General features: G+C 36.8%; 1 protein-coding gene across 2 annotated transcripts in view; it reads right to left on the reverse strand.

Annotated features, from left to right (window-relative positions):
- The window catches only part of ADAD1 (adenosine deaminase domain containing 1), an 81,293-nt gene extending 58,089 nt beyond the window's left edge, over nt 1-23,204 (reverse strand). The window contains exons 1-6 of one of the 2 annotated variants that reach the window (XM_020882162.2): nt 22,907-23,204; nt 22,339-22,518; nt 21,402-21,590; nt 18,690-18,857; nt 10,819-10,887; nt 6,699-6,824 (exon numbers count right to left, since the gene is read on the reverse strand). In XM_020882162.2, coding sequence (XP_020737821.1) covers nt 6,699-6,824; nt 10,819-10,887; nt 18,690-18,857; nt 21,402-21,590; nt 22,339-22,510 — 724 coding nt within the window. In that variant the 5' untranslated portion in view covers nt 22,511-22,518; nt 22,907-23,204. Of the gene's footprint in view, nt 1-6,698; nt 6,825-10,818; nt 10,888-18,689; nt 18,858-21,401; nt 21,591-22,338; nt 22,519-22,906 lie in introns of those variants that run through there. The other variant, XM_020882163.2, reaches the window with a different exon arrangement.
- Between the last annotated feature and the right edge of the window lie 891 nt (nt 23,205-24,095).

Consider the following 24,095-nt stretch of genomic DNA (forward strand, 5'->3'; position numbering starts at 1 on the left):
AAAAGGTCTTAATGATCCAGATAACCATGATGATGTGGTCACTTACCTAGATCCAGATATCTTGGATTGTGAAGTCAAGTGGGCCACAGGAAGCATTACAAACAAAGCTAACGGAGCTGACAGAATTCCAACTGAGCTATTTCAAACCCTAAAAGAGGATGCTGTGAAAGTGCTGCACTCAGTAAGTCAGCAAATTTGGAAAACTCAGCAGTGGCCACAGGACTGGAAAAGGTCAGTTTTCATTCCAATCCTAAAGAAGGGCAGTGGCAGAGAATGTTCAAACTACCATACTATCGTGGTAATTTCACATGCTAGCAAGGTTATTGCTCAAAATCCTTCAAGCTAGGCTTTAGCAGTGTGTAACCTGAGAATTTCCAGATGTACGAGCTAGGTTTCGAAGAGGCAGTAGAGCCAGAGATCAAACTGTCAAAATTCATTGGATCATGGAGAAAGTAAGCAAGTTCCAGAAAATCATCTACTTCTGCTTCATTGACTATGCTAAAGCCTTTGACTGTTGATCCCAACAAACTGAAAAACTTTTAAATAGCTGTGAATACCAGACCACCTTGTGTGTTAGTCTCTCAGTTATGTCTAACTTTTTGCTATCTCACGGACTGTAGCCCAGGCAGGGTCCTATGTCCATGGAATACCAAATCACCTTACACCTGTCTCATAAAAAAAACCTATACGTGGGTGCAACAGTTAGAACTGGACATGGAACAATGGACTGGTTTGTTCCATGGAACCAATGGAATGGTTCAAATTTGGGAAAGGAGTATGACAAGGCTGTATATTGTCACCCAGTTTATTTAACTTTATATTCAGAGTACATTACCTGGATTTCCAGGCTAGATGATTTTCAAGTTGGAATTAAAACTGCTGGGAGAAGTATCAGTAACCTAAGATATGCAGATGTTACCAGTGTAATGGCAGAAAGTGAAGAGCAACTAAAGAGCCTCTTGATGAAAGTGAAAGAGGAGAGTGAAAAAGCTGGCTTAAAACTTAACATTAAAAAAACTAAGATCATAGCATCCGGTTCCATCACTTCATGGCAAATGGAGAAAAAGTGGAAACAGTGACAGATTTTATTTTCTCGGGCTCCAAAATTACTGCGGGTGGTGACTGCAGTCACATAATTAAAAGACACTTGCTCCTTGGAAGGAAAGCTATGACAAACCTAGACAGTGTATTTCAAAGCAGAAACATCACATTGCCAACAAAGGTATGTCTAGTCAAAACTATGGTTTTCCCAGTAGTCATGTAGGGATATGAGAGCTGGACCATAAACAAGGCTGAGCTCCAAAGAATTGATCCTTTTGAATTGTGATGCTGGAGAAGACTCTTCAGAGTCCCTTAGACTGCAAGGAGATCAAACCAGTCAATTCTAAAGGAAATCAATCCTGAATATTCATTGGAAGGACTGTTCCTGAAGCTCTAATATGTTGGTCACCTGATGCTAAGAGTTGACTCATTGCAAAAGACCCTGGTACTGGGAAAAACTGAGAGCAAGTGGAGAAGGGGGTGGCAGAGTTTGATATGGTTAGATAGCATCACCAACTCAATTGACATGAATCTGGGCAAACTCTATGAGATAGTGGAGAACAGAGGAGTCTGGTGTGCTACAGTCCATGGGGTCACAAAGAGTCAGACATTGCTTAGTGACTGAACAACGTCATCAAAATTCTTGGTGAAAATAAAAAATCTCTTCATTAAAAACAAAAGGAACTTTTTGGCCAACCCAATAAATGCCAGGTATCAATATAAAAAGAGATTAGGTTACATGAGGGAATTAGGCCTATAATTCAATGAAAAATTCTGTTTTACCATTTTAAAGCTAGCAAAATCATTGACCAAAAATATGGAAAAATATCAATAATTCCACACCTTCAAATAAGAGTTTGAGAGTCTTCCACAAACGAACTTACTTACAAAACAGAGAGAGGTTCACAGACTTAGAAAATGAATCATGGTTGCTGAAGGGAAGGGACAGTGAGGGAGGTGGGGATGGTCAGGTACACACTGTTATATTTAAAATGGATAACCAACAAGAACCTGTTGTTTTGGACATGGAACTCTGCTCAATGTTATGTGGCAGCCTGGATGGGAGGGGGCTTGGGGGAGAATGGATACATGTATATGCACGGCTGAGTCGCTTCACTGTTCACGTGAAACTATCACAACATTATCAACTGGCTATACTACAGTGCAAAATCAAAGGTTAAAAAAAAGTGAGAGTCTTCTAAGAAGCAAAGTTTTAAAAAATACTTCAATAATAATATCTCAATTTAAAAGGCAGATGTTTGACATTATACTTTGTCTAAATTTTTGCCTTTTTTAAAAATATAAATTATTTATTTTAATTGGAGGCTAATTACTTTACAATATTGTATTGGTTTTGTCATACACTGACATGAATCCACCACAGGTGTACATGTGTTCCCCATCCTGAACCCCCCTCCCACCTCCCTCCCCATTCCATTCCTCTGGGTCATCCCAGTACACCAGCCCCGAGACCCTGTATCATGCATCAATTTTTGCCTTTTATGAATAAAGGCAATAGAGTAACTTTTTGCTGTACTCCATTTGAGATTTCTTTGAAACCCTATGCTCAGAAGATACTGTTAATTTTTTTTTCACCTCCTATTTATGTGGACTTTCTATAACCCAGTCCTTCTCAGTTTGAGATCATCAACTTAAGATCACTCATATATGTAGTTATATTAATATATGAACTTCATGGTAGGCATAAACCAAAAATCTATAATAGAGATGCACACAAAAAAGAGAAAGGAATCCAAACCCAACTATTAGAGATGGTCATCAAATCACAAGAGAAGAGAGCAAAAGAAAAAAGGAGCAAAAGAGAACTATAAAAATAAGCTGAAAGCAAGTAACAAAATGTCAGTGTTTACCTATCAATAATTAAATGTAAATGGACAAAAAGCTCCTATAAAAAGACACAAAGTAGCTGAATGAATAGAAAACAAATACACATTACTGCCTGCAAGAGACTCACCTCAGATCTACAGACACATGTTGAAAGTGAAAGTGACAAAGATTTTCCATGAAAATGGAAGAAAAAGAAAGACAGTAAAAAGATAAAAAAGGGCAGTATACAATGATAAAGGGATCAATCTGAAAACAATACGTAGTAAGTGTAAATGTAAAGCATTCAACATAGGAGTATCCAGGTATATAAAGAAAGTATTAATAAACATAATAGGAGAAATTGACAATAATACAATAGTACGGGGCTACACCCCATTTACATCAATAGCCAGACCATCCAGACATAAAATCAATTTGAAAACACTGGTCTTAGATGACACACCAGACCAGACAGAAATGAACATATATGGAACATTTCATCAGAATAGCAGAATACACATTCTTTTCAAGTGTATGTGAAACAATCTCCAGGACACATCACATGTTATGCTACAAAATAAGTCTCAATAAATTTAAGAAGACTGAAATCATATCAATATACAGCATCTTTTCTGACCACAATGCTATCAATGTGGAAATCAATTATAAGAAAAGAAGCACAAACACAAACACATGTATTTTAAACAACATGGTACTAAACAATTAATGGGTCACTGAAGAAATCAAAGAGGAAATTTAAAAAATATCTAGACACAAATGATAATGCAAATACAATGACCCAAAATCTATGGGATGTAGCAAAAGCAGATATAAGACTGAAATTAAAACAAGTCCAGGGACTTCCCAGGTGGTCCGGTGTTTAACAATCTGCCTGCCAATGCACAGAACAAGGGTTTGACCCCTAGTCTGGGAAGGTCTCACATGCCATGGAGCAACTAAGCTGGTGCATTGCAACTACTGAGACCACAGGTTGAAACTAGAGAGTAGCCCCTTCCCACAGCAGCTAGAGAGAAAGTCAGTGCAGCAATGAAGATGCAGCACCACCAAAATAAAATAAATAAGTCTACTTCAGAAAAGAACATTTGCAAATAAGTCATCCAACCTTATACCTAGAGGAACTAGAAAAATAAGAGGAAACAAAAACTAAAGTTAGAAGTTTGAGCAAACTCCAGGAGATAGTGAAGAACAGGGAACCCTGGCATGCTGCAGTCCACGGGGCTGCAGAGAGTTGGACACGACTGAGCAATGGAACAACAAAGGTTAGTAGAAATCATAAAGATAACAATGGAGATTAATGAAATAGAGACTGAAAAAAACAAAAAAGATCAACAGAAAAAAAGAGTTGGTTCTTTGAAAAGAAAATTTATAACCTTTAGCCAGATACATAAAAAAACAAAACAAAAAAGATGAGCCACATAAATAAAATCAGAAATGAAAAAGGTTAAATTACAACTGATGCCACAGAAATACCAAGAAATATGAGAGATTACTATGAGCCATAATATGCCAATAAAATGGACAACCAGTAAGAAATAAATTCCTAGAAACATACAATCTCCGAAGACTGCACAAGGCAGAAACAGAAAATATGAATGGATTAATCACCAGTAATGAAATTGAATCAGTAATATAAAAACTCCCAACAAAGTCCAGAACCAGATGGCTTCACAGGTGACTTCTACCAAACATTTAGAGAAGAGTTAATACCCATTCTTCTTAAACTATTCCAAAAAATTAAAGAGGAAAGGTCACTTTCAAACTCACTTTACAAGGCCAGCATTACGCTGATACCAAAAGCATAGAAAGATACCACACACAAAAAAATTACAGACCAATATGCTTGAAGAACACATATGTAAAAAAATCTTGGGCAAATTATTAGCAAACCAAATTCAACAATACATTAACAGACGGATTATACACCATAATCAAGTAAGATTTATTCGAGGCATGCTAGGATGGTATAATATCCACAAATCAATCAACGTGACACACTACATAAACAATTGAAAACTAAAAAGTACATGATTTCAATAGATGCAGAAAAAGATTTCAGCAAAATTTAACATGTTTTTATGATTAAAAACAAAAAATTCTCAACAAAGTGGGTAGAGACAGAACGTACCTCAACATAATAAAGCCAACATATGACAAATCACAGCCAACATCATACTCAATGGTGAAAAGCTGAAAACAATGTCCTCTTAAGAGGATTAAGACAAAGATACTCACCTTCACTGCTTTTATTCAACATAGTATTGGAAGTCCAAGCCATGGTAATCAGATTAAAAAAAAAAAAAGAAATAAAAGGAATACAATTCGAATAGAAATAAATAAAACTGCCACCCTGTGCAGATGATATACTATATATAGAAATTCTTAAAGACTCCACCAAAAAACTATTACAAGTAATAAATGAATTCAGTAAAGTTACATGATATGAAACTAATATACAGAAATTTTCTGCATTTCTATATACTAATAATGAGCTCTCAAAAACAAATTAAGAAAGCAATACCACTTAAAATTATATCAGAATGAATAAAATACACAGGAATAAATCTAAACAAGGAGTTTTGGAAAAAGACTTGTACTTAGAAAACTGTAAGATACTGACAAGGAACTGAAGATGACAACAAACAAAGGGAAAGATACACCATGCTCAAAGACTGGAAGAAATTAAGATGGTAATGGCGACCCTATATGCAAGAGAGCAAAAGAGATACAGATGTAAAGAACAAACTTTGGAACTCTGTGTAAGAAGGTGAGGGTGAGATGATTTGAGAGAACAGCACTGTAACATGTATATTACCATATGTGAAACAGATGACCAGTCCAAGTTTGATGCATGAAGCCGGGCACTCAAAGCTGGTGCTTTGGGACAACCCACAGGGATAGGATGGGGATGGGGTTCAGGATGTGGTGACACATGTACACCCAAAGCTGATTCATGTCAGTGCATGGCAAAAACCACCACAATATTGTAAAGCAATTCTTTAGCTTCCAATTAAAATAAATAAATCAATTTTTAAAAATGATCATACTACTATCCAAGGCAATCTGTAGGTTCAGTGCAATCCCTATTAAAACACCAACAGCGTTTTTTCACAGAACTGGAACAAACTGTACAATCTGTATGGAAACACAGAAACACCCAAATAACCAAAGCAATCTCTAGAGAGAGAAAAAAAAAGCATGGAGGTATCATGTTCCATGATTTCAAACTAAAGCTGACCCTTGAATAATCATATATATCTTCTCTTCCAACCTAGGTTAAAAAAAATCCTTAAGAATAGGAACCAAACATGAAATTGTTTTTGTATCATCTACAGTCTCTCATTCAGAGATGAATACAAAATTCAAATGCTTTTAATATCAATTTAGAACATTAAAGGATAAAAGATGTAATTGAAATCACATTATAATAATTACAGGAAAAACCAGAGATTCATTATTTTTCATTTTTTAATCTTTTATTACTTGAAAGTGAAGAAAATGTTCATTTTTATAGAGTCCTCAATGTTTGTTATAATGAGGTTAGATTTCAAGTTGGTAGTGATTCCAACATAGTTACTGATTAAAATGTTAAGTATTTTACCATTCTGCAGTTCTCTACTGGTTCCTGTTTAGTATACTTTATCTCTATCTTTTGAGACTGTGTGTTTAACAACCCATACCTACTAGAAAAGGCTATTTCATATCAATGCAGCACCACTATCAATAGGGGCAAATAAAGTTAAATACTACCACAGTATCATTAAGTTACTTAATAGTTTTTCTATAAACACATACCAAATACTCACACTTACCTCTTTCAATTATAAAAGCAGCTAATGAGTTGCTACATTTCAGATACTCTGATTGATTAGAAATTAGTTGACTAAATGTTTCTTTAACAATCTGTGAAATCTTTGCAAACTGAATATGTCTCCCTTCTAGAAAACAAAATAAAATGCAACATGAATTTGAAGAACACTGTGCTTTATCCCAGAGGCCAGAATAACCTTTCAACTGAATGAGTTAGTTTTCAGAGGTATGGAAGCAAATTTATAATTTATGTCATGACTGAGATATTAAAGTATTCCATTCTAAAAGTATACAAGTTATTGAGCTTTTTGGATAGCCTCTTGTTTAAAAAAAGAAGTACAAGTACTACATAATAGAAGATTACTGATTTGTATTTGATAAAATATTGAAAAGTCATACAGGACACAAGACAATTCTCTGTTGTAAGGGACTGTCCCACATTGCCTGATAAGTACGATCTCAATGAAAACCAACAGTCTTCCCTAATCACTGTGATAATGAAAATATACTCCTTTGTATTTGCCCCACTGAGAACCACTGCAAAGCACTAAACACTTAAAACTCTTGATATAGGTCCATGTTCCTACTAAAAAAAAAACCCAGACTTTGAAAGGAGATAAAGGTAGTTTTAAGTAATTAGGACTACTACAGAATAGTTAGTATGGGCTTCCCTGGTGGCTCAGATGGTAAAGTGTCTTCCTGCAATTCTGGAGACCAGGGTTCAACCCCTGGGTCAGGAAGATCCCCTGGAGAAGGAAATGGCAACCCACTCCAGTACTCCTACCTGGAAAATTCCACGGACAGAGGAGCCTGGTAGGCTACAGTCCATGGGGTCGCAAAGAGTCGGACACGACTGAGCAATTTCACTTTCGCAGAATAGTTATAACTAAGAATATACATCAAAACTTACCCATGAGCTTTTTAAAAAATATGAAAGTTTTGTGGTTCTGAGATAGGACCTTGGCCACCTATTGCTTTGTGTATATAATGCTTGTGTATCCCCAGGGAAGAATCATTATTCTAGAGAATGAGAGGTTGCAGACTCACTTAACAGAGTATTTCTCAAAGTTTACTTGTTTACTAAGCCACTGAAAGTTCCTGATGTTGCATGATGGCTGCTAAGTAGTCCTATCAAGTGGTTTGTAGTCCATGACATCTTCGGAGGAAAGAAGTAATGACACAATTTTGCTCTCATGCATTGCATATATATGAAACATATAAACAAACTTTCATAGAAATTCTTCTTACCTGCTTAATAAATATATTAAAAAGGCACACAAATGATAAAAATTTCAACATTATTAGTCTTCGTTAATACAACTAATCTCAGTTAAGCCATTTACAAGTTTTTATTTATATTTGTCAAACTTGAATTTTTCTTTGTTAATACTGTCAATGCTCTCTTAGAAAAAACAGGTAAAGTCACATCAAAAAGAGTTAAAGAACTTCATAAATACAATCATAAAATGAAATTCTGAGGGAAAGAAGAATGAACTGCTGGTTATATTCTTTTATCTAACCACAAAGTGTGAAGGTGCAAATTATTACAATTGCATGCTAGCATATATTTCATTTAAATTCGCAAAACCATTGTGTGGCATAAAAATTAGCTTTTGGTGTTAGTAAAAATGTATAGTGTATAGTAAAAATACGAATGAGAAGTATTCAGCAACTTGGCTCTGCTTATCACCAAAATCTTATGATACAGGAGAAGCATACTCATTTAATGATATTTTAAAATGAAACTTTTCACTCCAACAGCAATATAAAAGGTGTACATTCAGAAGTCTTCCTTTCCAAATGCAACCACTATTATCAGGATGGATATTTTGATGAATAAAAATATAAACAAAAACATATACTGCTTTAAAAAATAAAAACTGGGCATGCTAAAATCCACTTTGCAACTGGTCTTGGGCATCATTCAAAGGTAGACATTAGTGCTACCCTCTTTCTTAATGGTTCCAAAGAATGAATGTAATTTGTTACATCACATCCTATATGGTTGGGCTTCCCTTGTGGCTCAGCTGGTACAGAATCTGCCTGCAATGCAGGAGACCTGGGTTTGATCCCTGTATGGGGAAGATCCCCTAGAGAAGGGAAAGGCTACCCACTCCAGTATTCTGGCCTGGAGAATTCCACAGACTGTAGAGTCCATGGAGTCGCAAAGAGTTGGACAAGACTCAGTGACTTTCAGTTTGACTATATAGTTAGCAATTATTTTGTGCAATGATACAAAACAGAAATACACACTGCAATTAATACTGACAGAACAAGAATTATATGTGTGGCAGGACAATGTTTCGCTGCATATAAAACGTTGCATATGAATATTATAAAGAACATTTATAGAAGTTAACATACTGATACAGCTCTTGATCTTAACTGGCTGTTGAAGAAAATAATGAATCCTGTGAATATAAACAAATCTTTGCTACTAAATGAATCTCTTATTAGCATGCATATGAATAAGGAGCAATACCATTTTTCTCATACATGTGTGCTGCTCGCTGAGGAAATAAAATGTTCTCACAAATTATTGGAAATGAAGGATGAGGTAAAACATGACATATATGATGTTAACACCATTTCCTTGATTTCCAGTTGCTAATTTCAAGCGATCCTTAATATCATAAGGAACCTGAATCTATCTTCAGAACCAAAATATCATTATATTAAGTGAAGATACAGTCCAGTAAAAATATGGCAAAGTAGACAGGCTGTGAAAAAGTGATACCTTCTATAACTGGCCCAAAAGGAGCTGTTCAGAAGATTTTTATGTATTTCGAATTTTTTCTTCTTCAAAGTGATAATATTCAACTCCTGTGTTTACACATAAGCCTGAAGAATGATGCTTGTCCCTCCCTTTCCTAACAGAGAACTGTTAATTTTTAACTTTTTAAATCCTTACCTGAGCCTACCAAACCTGACTCTACTCATGTATTATTTTAAACACATTGTTAACCACATATTCAGGGTACCAGTAACCTGTATTATCTGCCCATCATTAACCTAGGATTCTTTCTAGTATTCATTAAAAATGTCCAATGAAGCTGAAAAGACTAGAGCCCCTTTCAATATTAAAGGATCACTGCTGTTGAAATGATCATTCACTGTCCTTCTGTTCATCAATTCCTATGATCATTAGATCAAGTGACAATATTTGACTGAATATGTTTAACTATTGATTGATTTTGCCTTTTGAATGTGCCTATTTCCCCTGGCCTAGTCCTTTTACTTGAAACAAGCACACAAATGTACACAGCCTTTTTCCGTCTCAGAAAGAGTCTGAAAAATACATTCAAATCCTAATCCTCAGACCTGGAAAGGACAAAGAAAGAAATGCTCTTCTTCATTTTAGTTCTGCAAATACTCTAAATTTTAAAGTCTGAAGTGTTACTACTATGTAGGCAATGTAGAAATTAAGGATAATTTCCTGCCTTTCAGGGGGTTAACAATCTAATGGGAAAAGTATACAACAATCACCATATAGTGTTGAATAGAATAAAATATTACAATAAAATAATAGTAGTTACTATTTAGTGAGCACCTACTGTGGGCCAGGCACTGATCAAGTTTTTGTACATGCATAAATTAATTTAAATCTCACAATAACCCTATGAGGCAGTTATTGTTGTAGCCATTTTACAGGTAGAGAAATTAAGGTGTACAGAGAGAAGTAAGTGGTTCTAGGTCACACAACTAGTAACTTTAATTGCAGTTATAGTTTTTTTGAGCTTCAGTAACAACTAACATTAAAAGAAAGTGAACAGATTATTTGAAATGAATATCCCAAACATCAAGCACCAGAAAGCCAATGGATTTCATTAATGACCAGCCCACCAAAGCACAGAATTTTCAAAAAAGCAGTTATATGATATTGATAAGTCATCTCTTTATAGGAAAAAAGCCACTTCTTTGATTGTTCCTCTCCAATTTTATTATTTGTCTAATTTTTAGCAGAGTATGGAAGGAAATACTCATCTTTGTAGAAGTGTGACAGGTTTGAATAATAAAATACTAATGCACATTTGCATACCTATGCATATTTTAATTGTATGCTGTTATAATTTTTAATCGGGTTAATCTTCTTTTAAAAATTATCATAAAGGACTTTCCTACCATAATGTACTTTTGAAACATATACTGGTTCAGATGAAACAATAGGTTCTGCAGGGATAGGAGGAGGACCTGTAAATAAAACAAAATCATAAGGAAAAATGTAACTTCAACGTTCAAAAGGACAGGTATAATACTATTCTGTAATAAAACAACAATCCAAGAATGACTGTTTTTTCTATATACATCTGTCAACTCTAGGCCATCAATTATCCATTAGCTCAGCCTTTCTAAATGTTTTTGTTATACTGAAATCAACTATACAAACACCAAATACATTTCTGGTTCCCTGTTCTTATGCTACTATATAGCTCGCTTTGTAACAGATTCAACATCTTGAAAATCGGTTAAAATTAAACCCTAGTTTAAATGCTTGTGAACAATTTTATTTACAGTAATAACCAGGTAAAACATTTATAAAATATTTGCATTTAATACTCTATTAAAAATTTAATTAAGTAAAAATTATCATTTGAATGTTATTTTACCAGAGTATTTTGTAGGGGAATACTTCATTCAAAGTTTTCTAAGTTATTTATTTAAATGAACTTGTTAAATGGGTAATTTAAAGATCTAAACATAATTCAGAAACAATTTCATTCTTTTGTGCCAATAGCAAATAAAAAAATTGACATTAAAAAAAAGTTTTCTAAGTTTTTTACTCAATTCTTTGCAATAGCTTTCTAATTTGGTCCCAAATTAGGGAATCCAGGAAAAACAAGAAAAAAGCATGACTAAATCAAAGGGACAAAAAAGATCAGGAAAGTTTAAATGAAAAAAATCCAGGAGCAAAGGTTCAACTAAAGTAGTTAGCATATTTCAAGAATCACTCATAGAGACAGACAGTAAACAGAAATGTTACTCTGGACCTCACTTTGAGTAAAATGAGAAACTGGTTGAAAACACAGAAATTAACAAAGACTGACAATGTCATCTTGGGGTTCACATTAGTTAAATAAATATTGACTATAGTTAGATACATACACTCTGAACTTTAGACAGGCAGAACTCTCAGCACTCAGAGGAAGACGGATTTTTTTCCCATCTTTTCAATGGGTGAAATGAAAACTAAAGATATTAAATCTTATTTATCAAGTACAAATGCTTTCGATACATAAGAAAATGTGACTGTACAAGTTGGTCTACATTTTGAAACACCATAAACAAACAGGGAAAATAATCTTGACAAAGAAGAACAAAGTTGAAGGACTCACACATCTTGATTTCAAACTTAATACTCAAGTGACAGTAATCAAGACTGTGGTAATGTCATATAGACCAATGAAATAGAGTACAGAGTGCAGAAATAAAATTTTTTAAAGGCCTTCAAATGATTCTCAACAAGAGCACCACCACAATTCAATAGGGGAAATGACAGCTCAGTTCAGTTGCTCAGTTGTTTCTCTTTGTGACCCCATGGACTGCAGCACGCCAGGCTTCACTGTTCATCACCAACTCCCAGAGCTTGCTCAAACTCAAGTCCATCAAGTTGGTGATGCCATCCCAACCATCTCATCCTCTGTCGTCCCCTCCTCCTCCTCCTGCCTTCAATCTTTCCCAGCATCAGGGTCTTTTCTAATAAGTCTAATGAGGGGAAAGAACAGTCTTTTCTAAAAATGATGCTGGAAAAACTAGATATTCACATGCAAATAAATGAAGTCAGATCCCTTAGATAACACTATATACAAAAATTAACACAATGTGGATCAAATACTCAAACATCAGAGCTAAAACTATAAAATTCTTAGAAGAAAACATGAGAAAAAGCTTCATGACATTGGATCTGGCAATGATTTCTTGGACATGATGTCAAAGGCACAGGAAACAAAAAACTGACAAACTGGACTTTTTCAAAACTCAAAGGATGCTATTAACAGAGTAAAAATGAAAATCACAAGAGAAGAAAATATTTGCAAATCACATATCTGATAAGAGGCTGTTATCTGGAATATATAGAGGACTCCCTAAACTCAAAAGGAAACCAAATAACCCAATTCACAACTGGGCCAAGGACTCAGTTTCTTCTTTCTCTAAAGAAGATATACAAGTGATCAATAAGCACATTGAAAAATGCTCAGTATCACCAATAATTAGCGAAAGCAAGTCAAAATCACAGTGAGGTATTACACTTACTAGGATGGCTACTATAAAAAAAAAATGAAAATAGCAAATATTGACAAGGATATGGAAAAATTAAAACCCTTTGCAAATCAAAACCACAACGAGGTACCATTACATGCCAGTCAAGATGGCTGCTATCCAAAAGTCTACAAGCCATAAATGCTGGAGAGGGTGTGGAGAAAAGGGAACCCTCTTACACTGCTGGTGGGAATGCAAACTAGTACAGCCACTATGGAGAACAGTGTGGAGATTCCTTAAAAAACTGGAAACAGAACTGCCATATGACCCAGCAATCCCACTCCTGGGCATACACACCAAGGAAACCAGATCTGAAAGAGACACATGCACCCCAATGTTCATCGAGCACTGTTTATAATAGCCAGGACATGGAAGCAACCTAGATGCCCATCAGCAGAAGAATGGATGAAGAAACTATGGCACATATACACAATGGAATATTACTCAGTCATTAAAAAGAATTCATTTGAATCAGGTCTAATGAGATGGATGAAACTGGAGCCCATTATACAGAGTGAAGCCAGAAAGATAAAGACCAATACAGTATACTAATGCATATATATGGAATTTAAAAAGATGGTAATGATAACCCTATATGCAAAACAGAAAAAGAGACACAGATGTATAGAACAGACTTTGGGACTCTGTGGGAGAAGGCAAGGGTGGGATGTTCAGAGAGAACAGCATTGAAACAAGTATACTATCAAGGGTGAAACACATCACCAGCCCAGGTTGGATGCATGAGACAAGTGCTCAGGGCTGGTGCACTGGGATGACCCAGAGGGATGGGATGGGGAGGGAGGTGGGAGGGGGGATCAGGATAGGGAACACATGTAAATCCATGGCTGATTCATGTCAATGCATGGCAAAAACCACTACAATACTGTAGAGTAATTAGCTTTCAGCTAATAAAAATAAATGAAAAAAAAAAATTGAAACCTTTGTGCACTATGGATGGATGTAAAACGGTGCAGCCATTATGAAAAACAATATGGCAGCTCTTCAAAAAAAATTAAATATAAAATTACCATATGATCCAGCATTTCCACTTTTGGGTATAAAACTCAAACATTTGAAAGCAGAGTATTCAAGACATAGACTCACACCCATATTCATAGCAGCATTATTTACAATAGTCAAAAGGTTAAGCAACCCAAATGTCCATCTACAGATGAACAGATAAAACAAAATGTGATATACATATAATAGAATTATTATTCAGTGATAAAAAGGAAGGTAATTCTGACACATGCCTCAACATGGACAAATTATGAGGACATTAGGCTAAGTGAAATAAGCCAGTCACAAAAGACACATACTGCTATGATTTTACTTATGTGAGGTACCTCGAGTAGTCAAACTCATACAGACAGAAAGTTGAATGAAAATTGCCATGGGCTTGATGGAGGGGAGAATGGAGTAATTTTTAACAAGTACAGAATTTTGATTTTGCAAGATGAATAGTTCTGGATATTGGGTTCACAAAAAAATGAATGTACTTAACACTAATGAATGATACACTAAGAATGGATAACTAGGTAAATTTTATGTTTTAAATATATGCATTATGAAAAGTTTGTTACTTCTATCACATTATTAAATGTTTCCAAGAGATATGAAATAAACTAGAGTCAGATTCTTAAATCACTATGTCAAAGTATTAGATTTTCAAAACCTAACGTAACATCATTAATCATACTACCCCTGGAAAAAAACCAAAAAGTTTTCATATGGTTAATGAAAAAATAACAACTTTTAAAAACAACATGTACATAACAAAAAGATACATACGAAAAATAATCTTGATGAGTTCAGAATTTTGAAGAAATTTAAAATTATTTTAAAACATTTTACATTATAAATGGGGAGAAGAATAGAAAAACAAATGTGAGAAGAAATACTCAATACTTATACTTCATATCTTTTCACAAGAAAAAAAACTCAGTTGTCTAGGACAAACACTGCAAAGAAGAAAATGTAGTTCAAGGGGAAAGATGACCTAATTAAATTATTTACAGGCTCTACACCAAGAGAAAACAGAATTGCAACAACAGACTGGTTCCAAATAGGAAAAGGAGTACGTCAAGGCTGTATATCGTCACCCTGCTTATTTAACTTCTATGCAGAGTACATCATGAGAAAAAGCATGGAAAAAGCACAAGCTGGAATCAAGATTGCCGGGAGAAATATCAACAACCTCAGATATGCATATGATACCACCCTTATGGCAGAAAGTGAAGAAGAACTAAAGAGCCTCCTGATGAAAGTGAAAAAGAGTGAAAAAGTTGGCTTAAAGCACAACATTCAGAAAACTAAGATCGTAGCATCCAGTTCCATCACTTCATGGCAAGTAGATGGGGAACAGTGGAAACAGTAGCTGACTTAATTTTTTCGGCTCCCAAATCACTGCAGGTGGTGATTGAAGCCATGAAATTAAAAGACACTTACTCCTTAGAAGGAAAGTTATGACCAACCTAAACAGCATATTAAAAAGCAAAGACATTACTTTGTCAACAAAGGTCCGTCTAGTCAAGGCTATGGTTTATCCAGTGGTCATGTATGGATGTAAGAGTTGGACTATAAAGAAAGCTGAGTGCCAAAGAACTGATGCTTTTGAACTGTGGTGTTGGAGAAGACTCTTGAGAGTCCCTTGGACTGTATGGAGATCCAACCAGTCCACCCTAAAGGAGATCAGTCCTCAGTGTATATTGGAAGGACTGATGTTGAAGCTGAAACTCCAATACTTTGACCACCTGATGCGAAGAGCTGACTCATTTGAAAAGACCCTGATGCTGGGAAAGACTGAGGGCAGGAGGAGAAGGGGATGACAGAGGATGAGAAGGCTGGATGGCATCACCAACTCAATGGACATGAGTTTGGGTAAACTCTGGGAGTTGGTGATGAACAGGGAGGCCTCGTGTGTTGTGATTCATGGGGTCGTAAAGAGTGGGACATGACTGAGCTGAACTGAAAGAAATATTAGTCATAGTTAATGCATTTCTGTCATTTTTTGAGAAAACAATGTTGAATATTAAAATGGTATCACTGGAAATGGGAAAATGCGACTTTAATTTTCACAAAAAAGGAAAATATAAATGTTTAGACTCTAAAAATTGTAGCCAAAGGGCAAAAGATTTGCTAGCCCTAGATAAATGTTTTGAAAACTCTTAGGGAAATGCATTTTTCATGAGAAACCAATTATATGGTTTATAGTTATAAATATCCTTTTCTATTAATTAAATTAGAAATTGGGAAATTCTGTAGATATGTTTTAACTGGATTTCAACAAAGTATTTTAATTCTTTGAGGGTAGAGGATGGGTCTCATTTGAGTCTAGATTCCCAGTATTTATCACAGCCCCTGGAACATGCATGCATGTGTGCGTGCTCAGTCGTGCCCTTCTCTTTGCACCCCCATGGGCTGTATCCCACCAGGCTCCTTTGCCCATGGAATTTTCCAGGCAAGAATACTGGAGTTGGTTGCCATTTCCGCCTTCAGGGAATCCTCCTCACCCAGGGATTGAATCCACATTTCCTGCATCCTGTATATTGCCAGGTGGATCCTGGGAAAACTGTCTGAAACACAGCAGATCTTCAAATCACAGATTTAGTGACTTGAATGCATGCGATGGTTGGAAAGAAACAGGGAAAATATTTCTGGGCACATACCTAAGTGGGTTGATAGCTTATAAAATCATCATATATAGAGATTTTCCATTAATAAACTGCCAATATATGTAAGACAGCAAAATCACATCTAGCTCTAAAAAAATTAATAAATCTGAAATATAGTGAACAGAAATATGAAAATTAACAAAATACTTTCTAAACAGTTACTTAATCCAAACTATGACAAACTATTTTTAAAACAATGAAACAGACACATCAAATTTGAGATGTGTCAAATTAGATCACTTTTAATTATTAAATAATGATTTTAATTAAACAGAAAAATTAAAATATGAAATACAAATTGAACTTAAAGAACAAAATGACCTTAAGGGAAGTATTATGAAAGAAATATTACAATTAACAAGTTATAAACAAAAAAGCCCAGTCATAAAATAAAGTGATTATTTGAATTTAAAAAGAATTAGTCAACTGTCACAGTTTAAATCAAATTTAAATGTTTTTCTTTATTGAAGTTGCCTCATTTATAGGGAAAACAAAATGTAATCTAAATGAAATCAAAACCAAAATGAATTAAAAAAAAATCAAAATGAATGAATAGGTGGGATGTTTCGAGAGAAGAGCATCGAAACATGTATATTATCTAGGGTGAAACAGATCACCAGTCCAGGTTGGATGCATGAGACAAGTGCTCAGGCCTGGTGCACTGGGAAGACCCAGAGGGATCGGGTAGAGAGGGAGGTGGGAGGGGGGATCTGGATGGGGAATACATGTAACTCCATGGCTGATTCATGTCAATGTATGACAAAAACCACTACAATACTGTAAAGCAATTAGCCTCCAACTAATAAAAATAAATTAAAAAAAAAAAACAAAAAACCAAAATGAATGAATACTGAAAAAAACTATTTACTATGCTAACACATATATTCCTCAAATTGATTAATAAGAACCTCTGTTGATTATTTACTCCTTGGAAGGAAAGTTATGACCAACCTAGACAGCATATTAAAAAGCAGAGACATTACTTTGCCAACAAAAGTCCGTCTAGTCAAGGCTATGGTTTTTCCAGTGGTCACATATGGATGTGAGAGTTGGACTATAAAGAAAGTGGAGTGCTGAAGAATTGATGCTTTTGAACTGTGGTGTTGGATAAGACTCTTGAGAGTCACCTGGACTGCAAGGAGATCCAACTAGTCCATCCTAAAGGAGATCAGTCCTGGGTGTTCACTGGAAGGACTGATGTTGAAGCTGAAGCTCCAGTACTTTGGCCACCTGATGTGAAGAGCTGACTCATCAGCAAAGACCCTGATGCTGGGAAAGATTGAGGGCAGGAGGAGAAGAGGATGACAGAGGATGAGATGGTTGGATGGAATCATCGACTCGACGGACATGGGTTTGGATGGACTCCGGGAGTTGGTGATGGACAGGGAGACCTGGTGTGCTGCGGTTCATGGGGTCGCAAAGAGTCGGACACGACTGAGCGACTGAACTGAACTCTTCACCAAGCACTGGTTAAAGGCTTTGTATGTATTTAATGAATTCTAAAATGACAGATATAGGAGGTATCTATCCTTGTCTCCATTTTTCAAGTGATGAAACTAAGGCTTAGAAGGCAAACAACTTATCTGTTCAGGGACAATACTCAACACTGAGCAATCTGTATCTGGAGTTTACACTCTCAACCTACTTGCTATGTTACCTTAGGCCCTTATTTTCTCAAGTAATCCTACCATTATCAAATTTAACACAGGCAAACATCACAAAAATTGCATAAAAACCTGTCCATGTTAAATGTATAGTTGAGGAGCATAACAAGAATCCAATAAATTAAAGAAAAAACTAAGTTTCAGAACTGAAATCCATCAACAATCTGACAAGTTACCAGACAGTTCAGCAACATGTTTATATCTTTGGTGCTAAAATATACAAGAGCATTTTAACTACTATCAAATAACTCAAGAGATCAGCAAAGGAAGGAAATAATTCAAGTCCTGCTACTTCTATCATGCAGTTGGAATAACTTCGTTACTGTAAATCTTTCAGATGATTCTTTCTGGAAAATGAAGCATTTTACAACACTACTTTATAATGAAAAATATTTACCTGATGTTTCTGAAATTCTTGGTTCAGGTTCATCCAGCTGTAGAAGCTCATCAAGAGCTAATTTTGCTGCATTGGATCTAGACTCCTTTTTGTTTTGTCCCAGTCCAGTCTTGTATTGAATACCATCCACCACAGCACAAAAAGCAAAATATGGTCCCATAACATTACCTTGAAAAATAAGTCAGAATAAATGTTGTAATACTTCACAGAATGATCTTGCAAAAGATGTCTGTTACATAGGAAAACATTCCAGTACAACTGCATAAAACAATCTCAGCTTGCCAGTTTTTCTGTAGGGTCAATACAGGTTGTAAGTATAGCTGAGTGGACCCCTAAACTTGTTCTGAGGAATACTTCGAGCAGCTAGTGTGACTTCTGATCCAGCATCAACAATAGGGCCAACTTTACAGTCCATGTCACACATAGAGTGACAGTGTCTTGTGTAATACCTGGCAGTGGTAGGCATTCAAACGTCTTATCTAATGATCAGTGAAAGGGAAAATGTGGAGCATCTGGCAACATGTCTCCTTTCACACCTCAACACTGATGAAGCCGAATTTTTCCTGTCCTCTGAGTGCCCTGATACTTTTTATGAGCTCCAGAACAGAAGGAATTCCTTTGAAGAAATCCTATGTTTCTATCAGAGTCACAGAAACAATCCAAATCCATCACAGCCTTAGGGTGCATAGTGGGGATTTACACAGGAAACCAAAACATAAACAATAATAAAAAAGATATTCTAAAGAACGAAACTGTTCAATCATCCAAAGTTCCCACAAAAAGTATCTTTACACAATTACATTTACCTAGTTTTCATATTTTCCTGATAAAAAATGAAATGGAATCCTCCTAATTTTACAGCCCAAAGATTTCTCTGGCCTGTAATACGAAAGTTTTACTTTTTGGTATTCAGACTATAGCCTTCCTAATAGTGTTAACTGCTCAGTCATATCTGACTCTTTGTGACCCCGTGGTCTGCACCAACCAAGGCTCCTCTGTCCACGGAATTCTCTAGACAAGGATACCGGAGTGGGTGGCCATGCCCCTCTCCAGGCAATCTTCTGAACCCAGGGATCAAACCAGGTCTCCGGCCTTGCAGGCATACTCTTTACAGTCTGAGCCACCAGCCAAGTATAGGAGGCCTTTAAGAAACTTAAGTCTCTACTTTGGTTACAAATGGCTAGGTACATTGTCACTCCACATAAGCCTCTTTATTATTATTTTCTCACATATTCCATTAACTGCTAGGTTTTTAAAATGTACAACAAGATTTTCTAAGCAACTCCAGACTGTTATCAGGGTAAACTGCTTTCCTCCCAACATCTATGATCTCGGTTTCCCAAATTTCTTCCTTCAAGATCACCTGAGTTCCAATCCAGAATGAGTAAACCTGGGACTCACATTTTTAACAAGTGGCCCAGATGATTCTTATGTTTGAGATACTATGCATGAAATCTGTTAATAAGTACCCTGTGTCAGAGAGATGAGACTTTAAAGCTTCATCTTGTTTCTGCCCCAGGTTCTCAAACTTTACCATCATCTAAATCCACACTACCTAGCTGGTTTAAAAATACTGACACTGTGGTTTTTCTATCAAATCTACAGAATTAGGTAATTCAACAGTACTATGCACATAAAATGAACACCATGAACAATCACTGGGTTGTGTTTTTGAGTTTTGCTTAGTTCAATTAAGAGCTGACCAACAGAATGGCAGAAAGTTAACTAATTACACAAAAATTCAGTCTATAGTATTGAAAACATCCCAGTTATCCAACCTACAGTGACAGGACTAGGAAAACTCCACCTTTAATATTAAAACCCTTTTTTTTGTCACCTGTTAATGTACTGCTGTTTCACCCAAATCAATGACTAGAAATTTGGCTTCACTATGACAACCTACCACATACAGTAGCTCTGAGACCCCTATTGGTAACATTATCAGGAATAGGAAATTAAAGGGAGGAAACTACTTGATAATAAACTACACATGCACACATATGATTTTTAAAGACTGTGCTCCTTTGCTTCACATGCTTTTAGCCTGTCAATGCCTCTTAAGAACACTTTATTCTCTTATGCCTTCACTTTCCTAAAGTTTTTCCTAACCACTAGTCATAAGGTGAAGAAATCAGAAACTTCTTTCCATCTTTTACTCTTGTAGCTTTCCACAGGCCCAAGGTGGTAACATTTTCTGGTGGGGGACAGTTTAAGAGAGAATGGAGAAATTAAGTCACGGGCAAGTCTTCAGAGAGAGAATCAATCACCTAAGTGCTATTTTCCCTTCTATCTTTTATATTTCAGAAGGCAAATTTGACTATTTCTTGTCAGGCATCATCATCACAGAATACTGATAAAAATAATCAGTCTAAATATTTAACATCCCTACAAAAGCACATTTATGCTATAAGGAGTACTTAGTTACACCTGAAAATAATCTACAAGGCTGACGAGATTTCCATTTAACTAGCCATACACAAAAAATTAAAATTCAGTGATTGTAAAATTTTTGTATGAGTAAATTTAGAGTTTCAAAATGCTAAACTATGAATATAAACATTTATGAAGCATCCTTGTCAAAACATACTAGTAGTTATCCAACCCCACCATTAGGTGAAGAAAATAATCTAATTTAGTGCCACATATATACTCTGCTTTTAATAGGAAAATATTTTCTAGTATTGTAACAACCAGATACAACTTTGTACTTGCCTGTTGTCACTGTTTCCTTCAGGTCAAGCTGAACCCGCTGCATTTGTGCAAACTGGTGCAAGGCTGATACAGGATTTATCTCTCCACGTTTGTATTTCATTATAAATTCTTTAGGTATTTTTTTCGGAGGAAGGACAGGATTTGAAATAGATGAAAGACCTTTGGAAAGCAATGGTTCTGGAAAATTACCTAAAAATAAATGTTTATGCTTGTCAATTTGGTTAGATTTAAAAGAGTAATAAGACAAGCAAAAGCCACTAAACCCTTCCCTAAAATGAAAGACAATTCCACACACACAGTTGCATGTTTTACATCAAAAATGTTCCTACTACTAAAGAAGTGTAACCTATTATGTTACACTTAGTACTTCTGGAGTACTAAGGCTATTGTGCAAAGTGCTGTTATTGTCAAAGCATAAAGTGATATCAAAGAATCATAGGATTTCAGCGATGGCAAGGTCTTCAGAGGCTAAGTCATTTTTACACATGAAGTCAGAGGCCTAGAATGTAGTTAGATTTGGTACCAGAACCTAGATTCTGCTTTCGAGTCACTATTTTTACCTTTTAAGTTGAATTCAACTGAATTTTTACTGTGTGTGTCCTGGCTTTGCACTTAACACTACAATAAGAGATATGTGGAATACAACCCCTTATAAATCCAGTTCTTTCCTGAAAGGCATAAACACAGCCTCACTTCAAAAAGGCAAGACACATTGGAAGTGGTCTTGTGCTCAAGTGGTAAAGAACAATTAAGTGAACAGCCAGGGGAAGCATTTCTACTGGGCTGGGAGTCAAATCCAAGTTTCAGTTGGGACATGGCCACAAGTAAATGGATATATAATCTGGAAACAGTGAAACCAGAAGCTCATCAAAACTGACTGGACATCCCAGAATCTTATAGAACTTAGGCATTATTACAAATGTAAAAGAGTTTGTACCTGTCACTTGCGTAACCTTGGATGCCATGTTCGACAGGCTATAACTTTCCGAGGAATATCCTGTGGGTGTAGTTACCGTCTGGGCTGATGGCTGAACTGGCAAGTTCTTTTTCAGCATTTGGGCAAAGCTAGGGACCCGAGAACTCTGAAACCAGTCATTGTTGCCAGACATTTTCTCACCTACAAATTGTTAAGAAAATTAGCCGAAAATTTAAAAAGTACTACGGAAACTAAAAATACTTACTCCGAAATAAAAACCACCACATTCCCATACACTCCCATACAGGGCCTTTACACACACAGTCCCAAGACAAACGCTCCCGTGATGTCATGACTGCTTTGTGACCAGTTTTACGGTGACAGAACTGTCTCCCAAACCCCTCCCCAAAGCACTTCTACAGGAGGAAAGGACGTGGTTTTTGGTGAAACCCTTTCTCAAGGGTCAGGGAAAAAAACAAAAAAAAAAAAAAAAAAGAGGAAAAGAAAACAAAAATTTGAGGACCCCCCCACCCACTCCAGTGGCCACCTGGTTGGCGGCCTCCTGAGCCCCAGCCTAACTCCCACCCACCAGTATTGTCCTTCTTGCCCAGCTGGCTGGACCCTGCTGGCGGGCAGCTCTGACCGAGCCGCAGGCCAGGTCACAGGCCGGGGGCTCGCCGGCCAGCCGCCGACGACGCCGTTGCTTCTTTCTCCAGGCCACAACCTCTCACTTCAGACCGCTTGGCCCAAGAGCCACGCCGCCAGAACGGCGTCTTTGAAAAGCCGCCTCGTGCGTGGAGTCACCGCAGGACCCGGCCGGACGCCCCACGCAGGTCTCATCCAATCACTAACCGTCCTTTCGGCCCGTGCTCCGCCCCCGCGCCTGAGCCAGCGCGTGCCTGCCGCGCTCCAAGGCTTGCGACGTCAAGTGACGCAATGACGTTGAGCGTCGTGCATTGCGCATGTTCAAGGCCTCTTGAAGTACTACAGGCTTTCTGAGTGTTCGTAGCTGGTCCATTGGCCTCTTTGTCTGCCAGGAAAGGCAGGTTCACGCAGTTCAGCCCCTTCACTCTCCTGCCTGATGCCCTCCACACACACCTGCCTGGTACCCCCTCCATCCCGACATAGCACTGAAATAGTGCTTCCTTACTATTATAGGGGTCGTCCCTGGTGGCTCAGCGGTAAAGAACCCGCCTGCAATGCTGGAGACGCAGGTTCGATCCCTGGGTTGGGAAGATGCCCTGGAGAAGGAAATGGCAGTCCACACCAGTATTCTTGCAGGGAAAATCCCGGGTAGAGAGGAGCCTGGTGGGCTACAGTCCATGGGGCCGCAAAGAGTCGGACATGACTGTGCACTCTTATCTATTACAGGATCCCTGGAGGCAGTCCTGGGATACCTATGTGTGGGTAGTTTCAAGAAACCTTTTGCTTTATCCACAGTTATACTCTAAGAAGGTACCTGTGGACAAGGTTTGGCCTCACGGTGTGTTATTTACAGAAAAAAGCCTCCCTGGACTCTTGCGGAAGCCTCACATGGAGCCAAGTAAGCCACAGTTTCCAAAACTGGTTGGGGCTTGAGAAGCTAATGACTGATACATGCATGACACACACAAATTGAGTGTCCTCAGTTCTTTGCTCTTGGGAAACATGAAGGAGGCGCTAATGGAGCTGTTGCTGATAGATCACTGAAAATATTTTAAATAGTATTTTACAAGTATTTGAACAGGTCTTGGCATGTAACCCACCAGGACTTCAAGGGATTGAGGGAGATTGCTATA

This window comes from Odocoileus virginianus, chromosome 12 (genome assembly GCF_023699985.2).
Source record: "Odocoileus virginianus isolate 20LAN1187 ecotype Illinois chromosome 12, Ovbor_1.2, whole genome shotgun sequence".
In the NCBI taxonomy this organism is placed as follows: domain Eukaryota; kingdom Metazoa; phylum Chordata; class Mammalia; order Artiodactyla; family Cervidae; genus Odocoileus; species Odocoileus virginianus.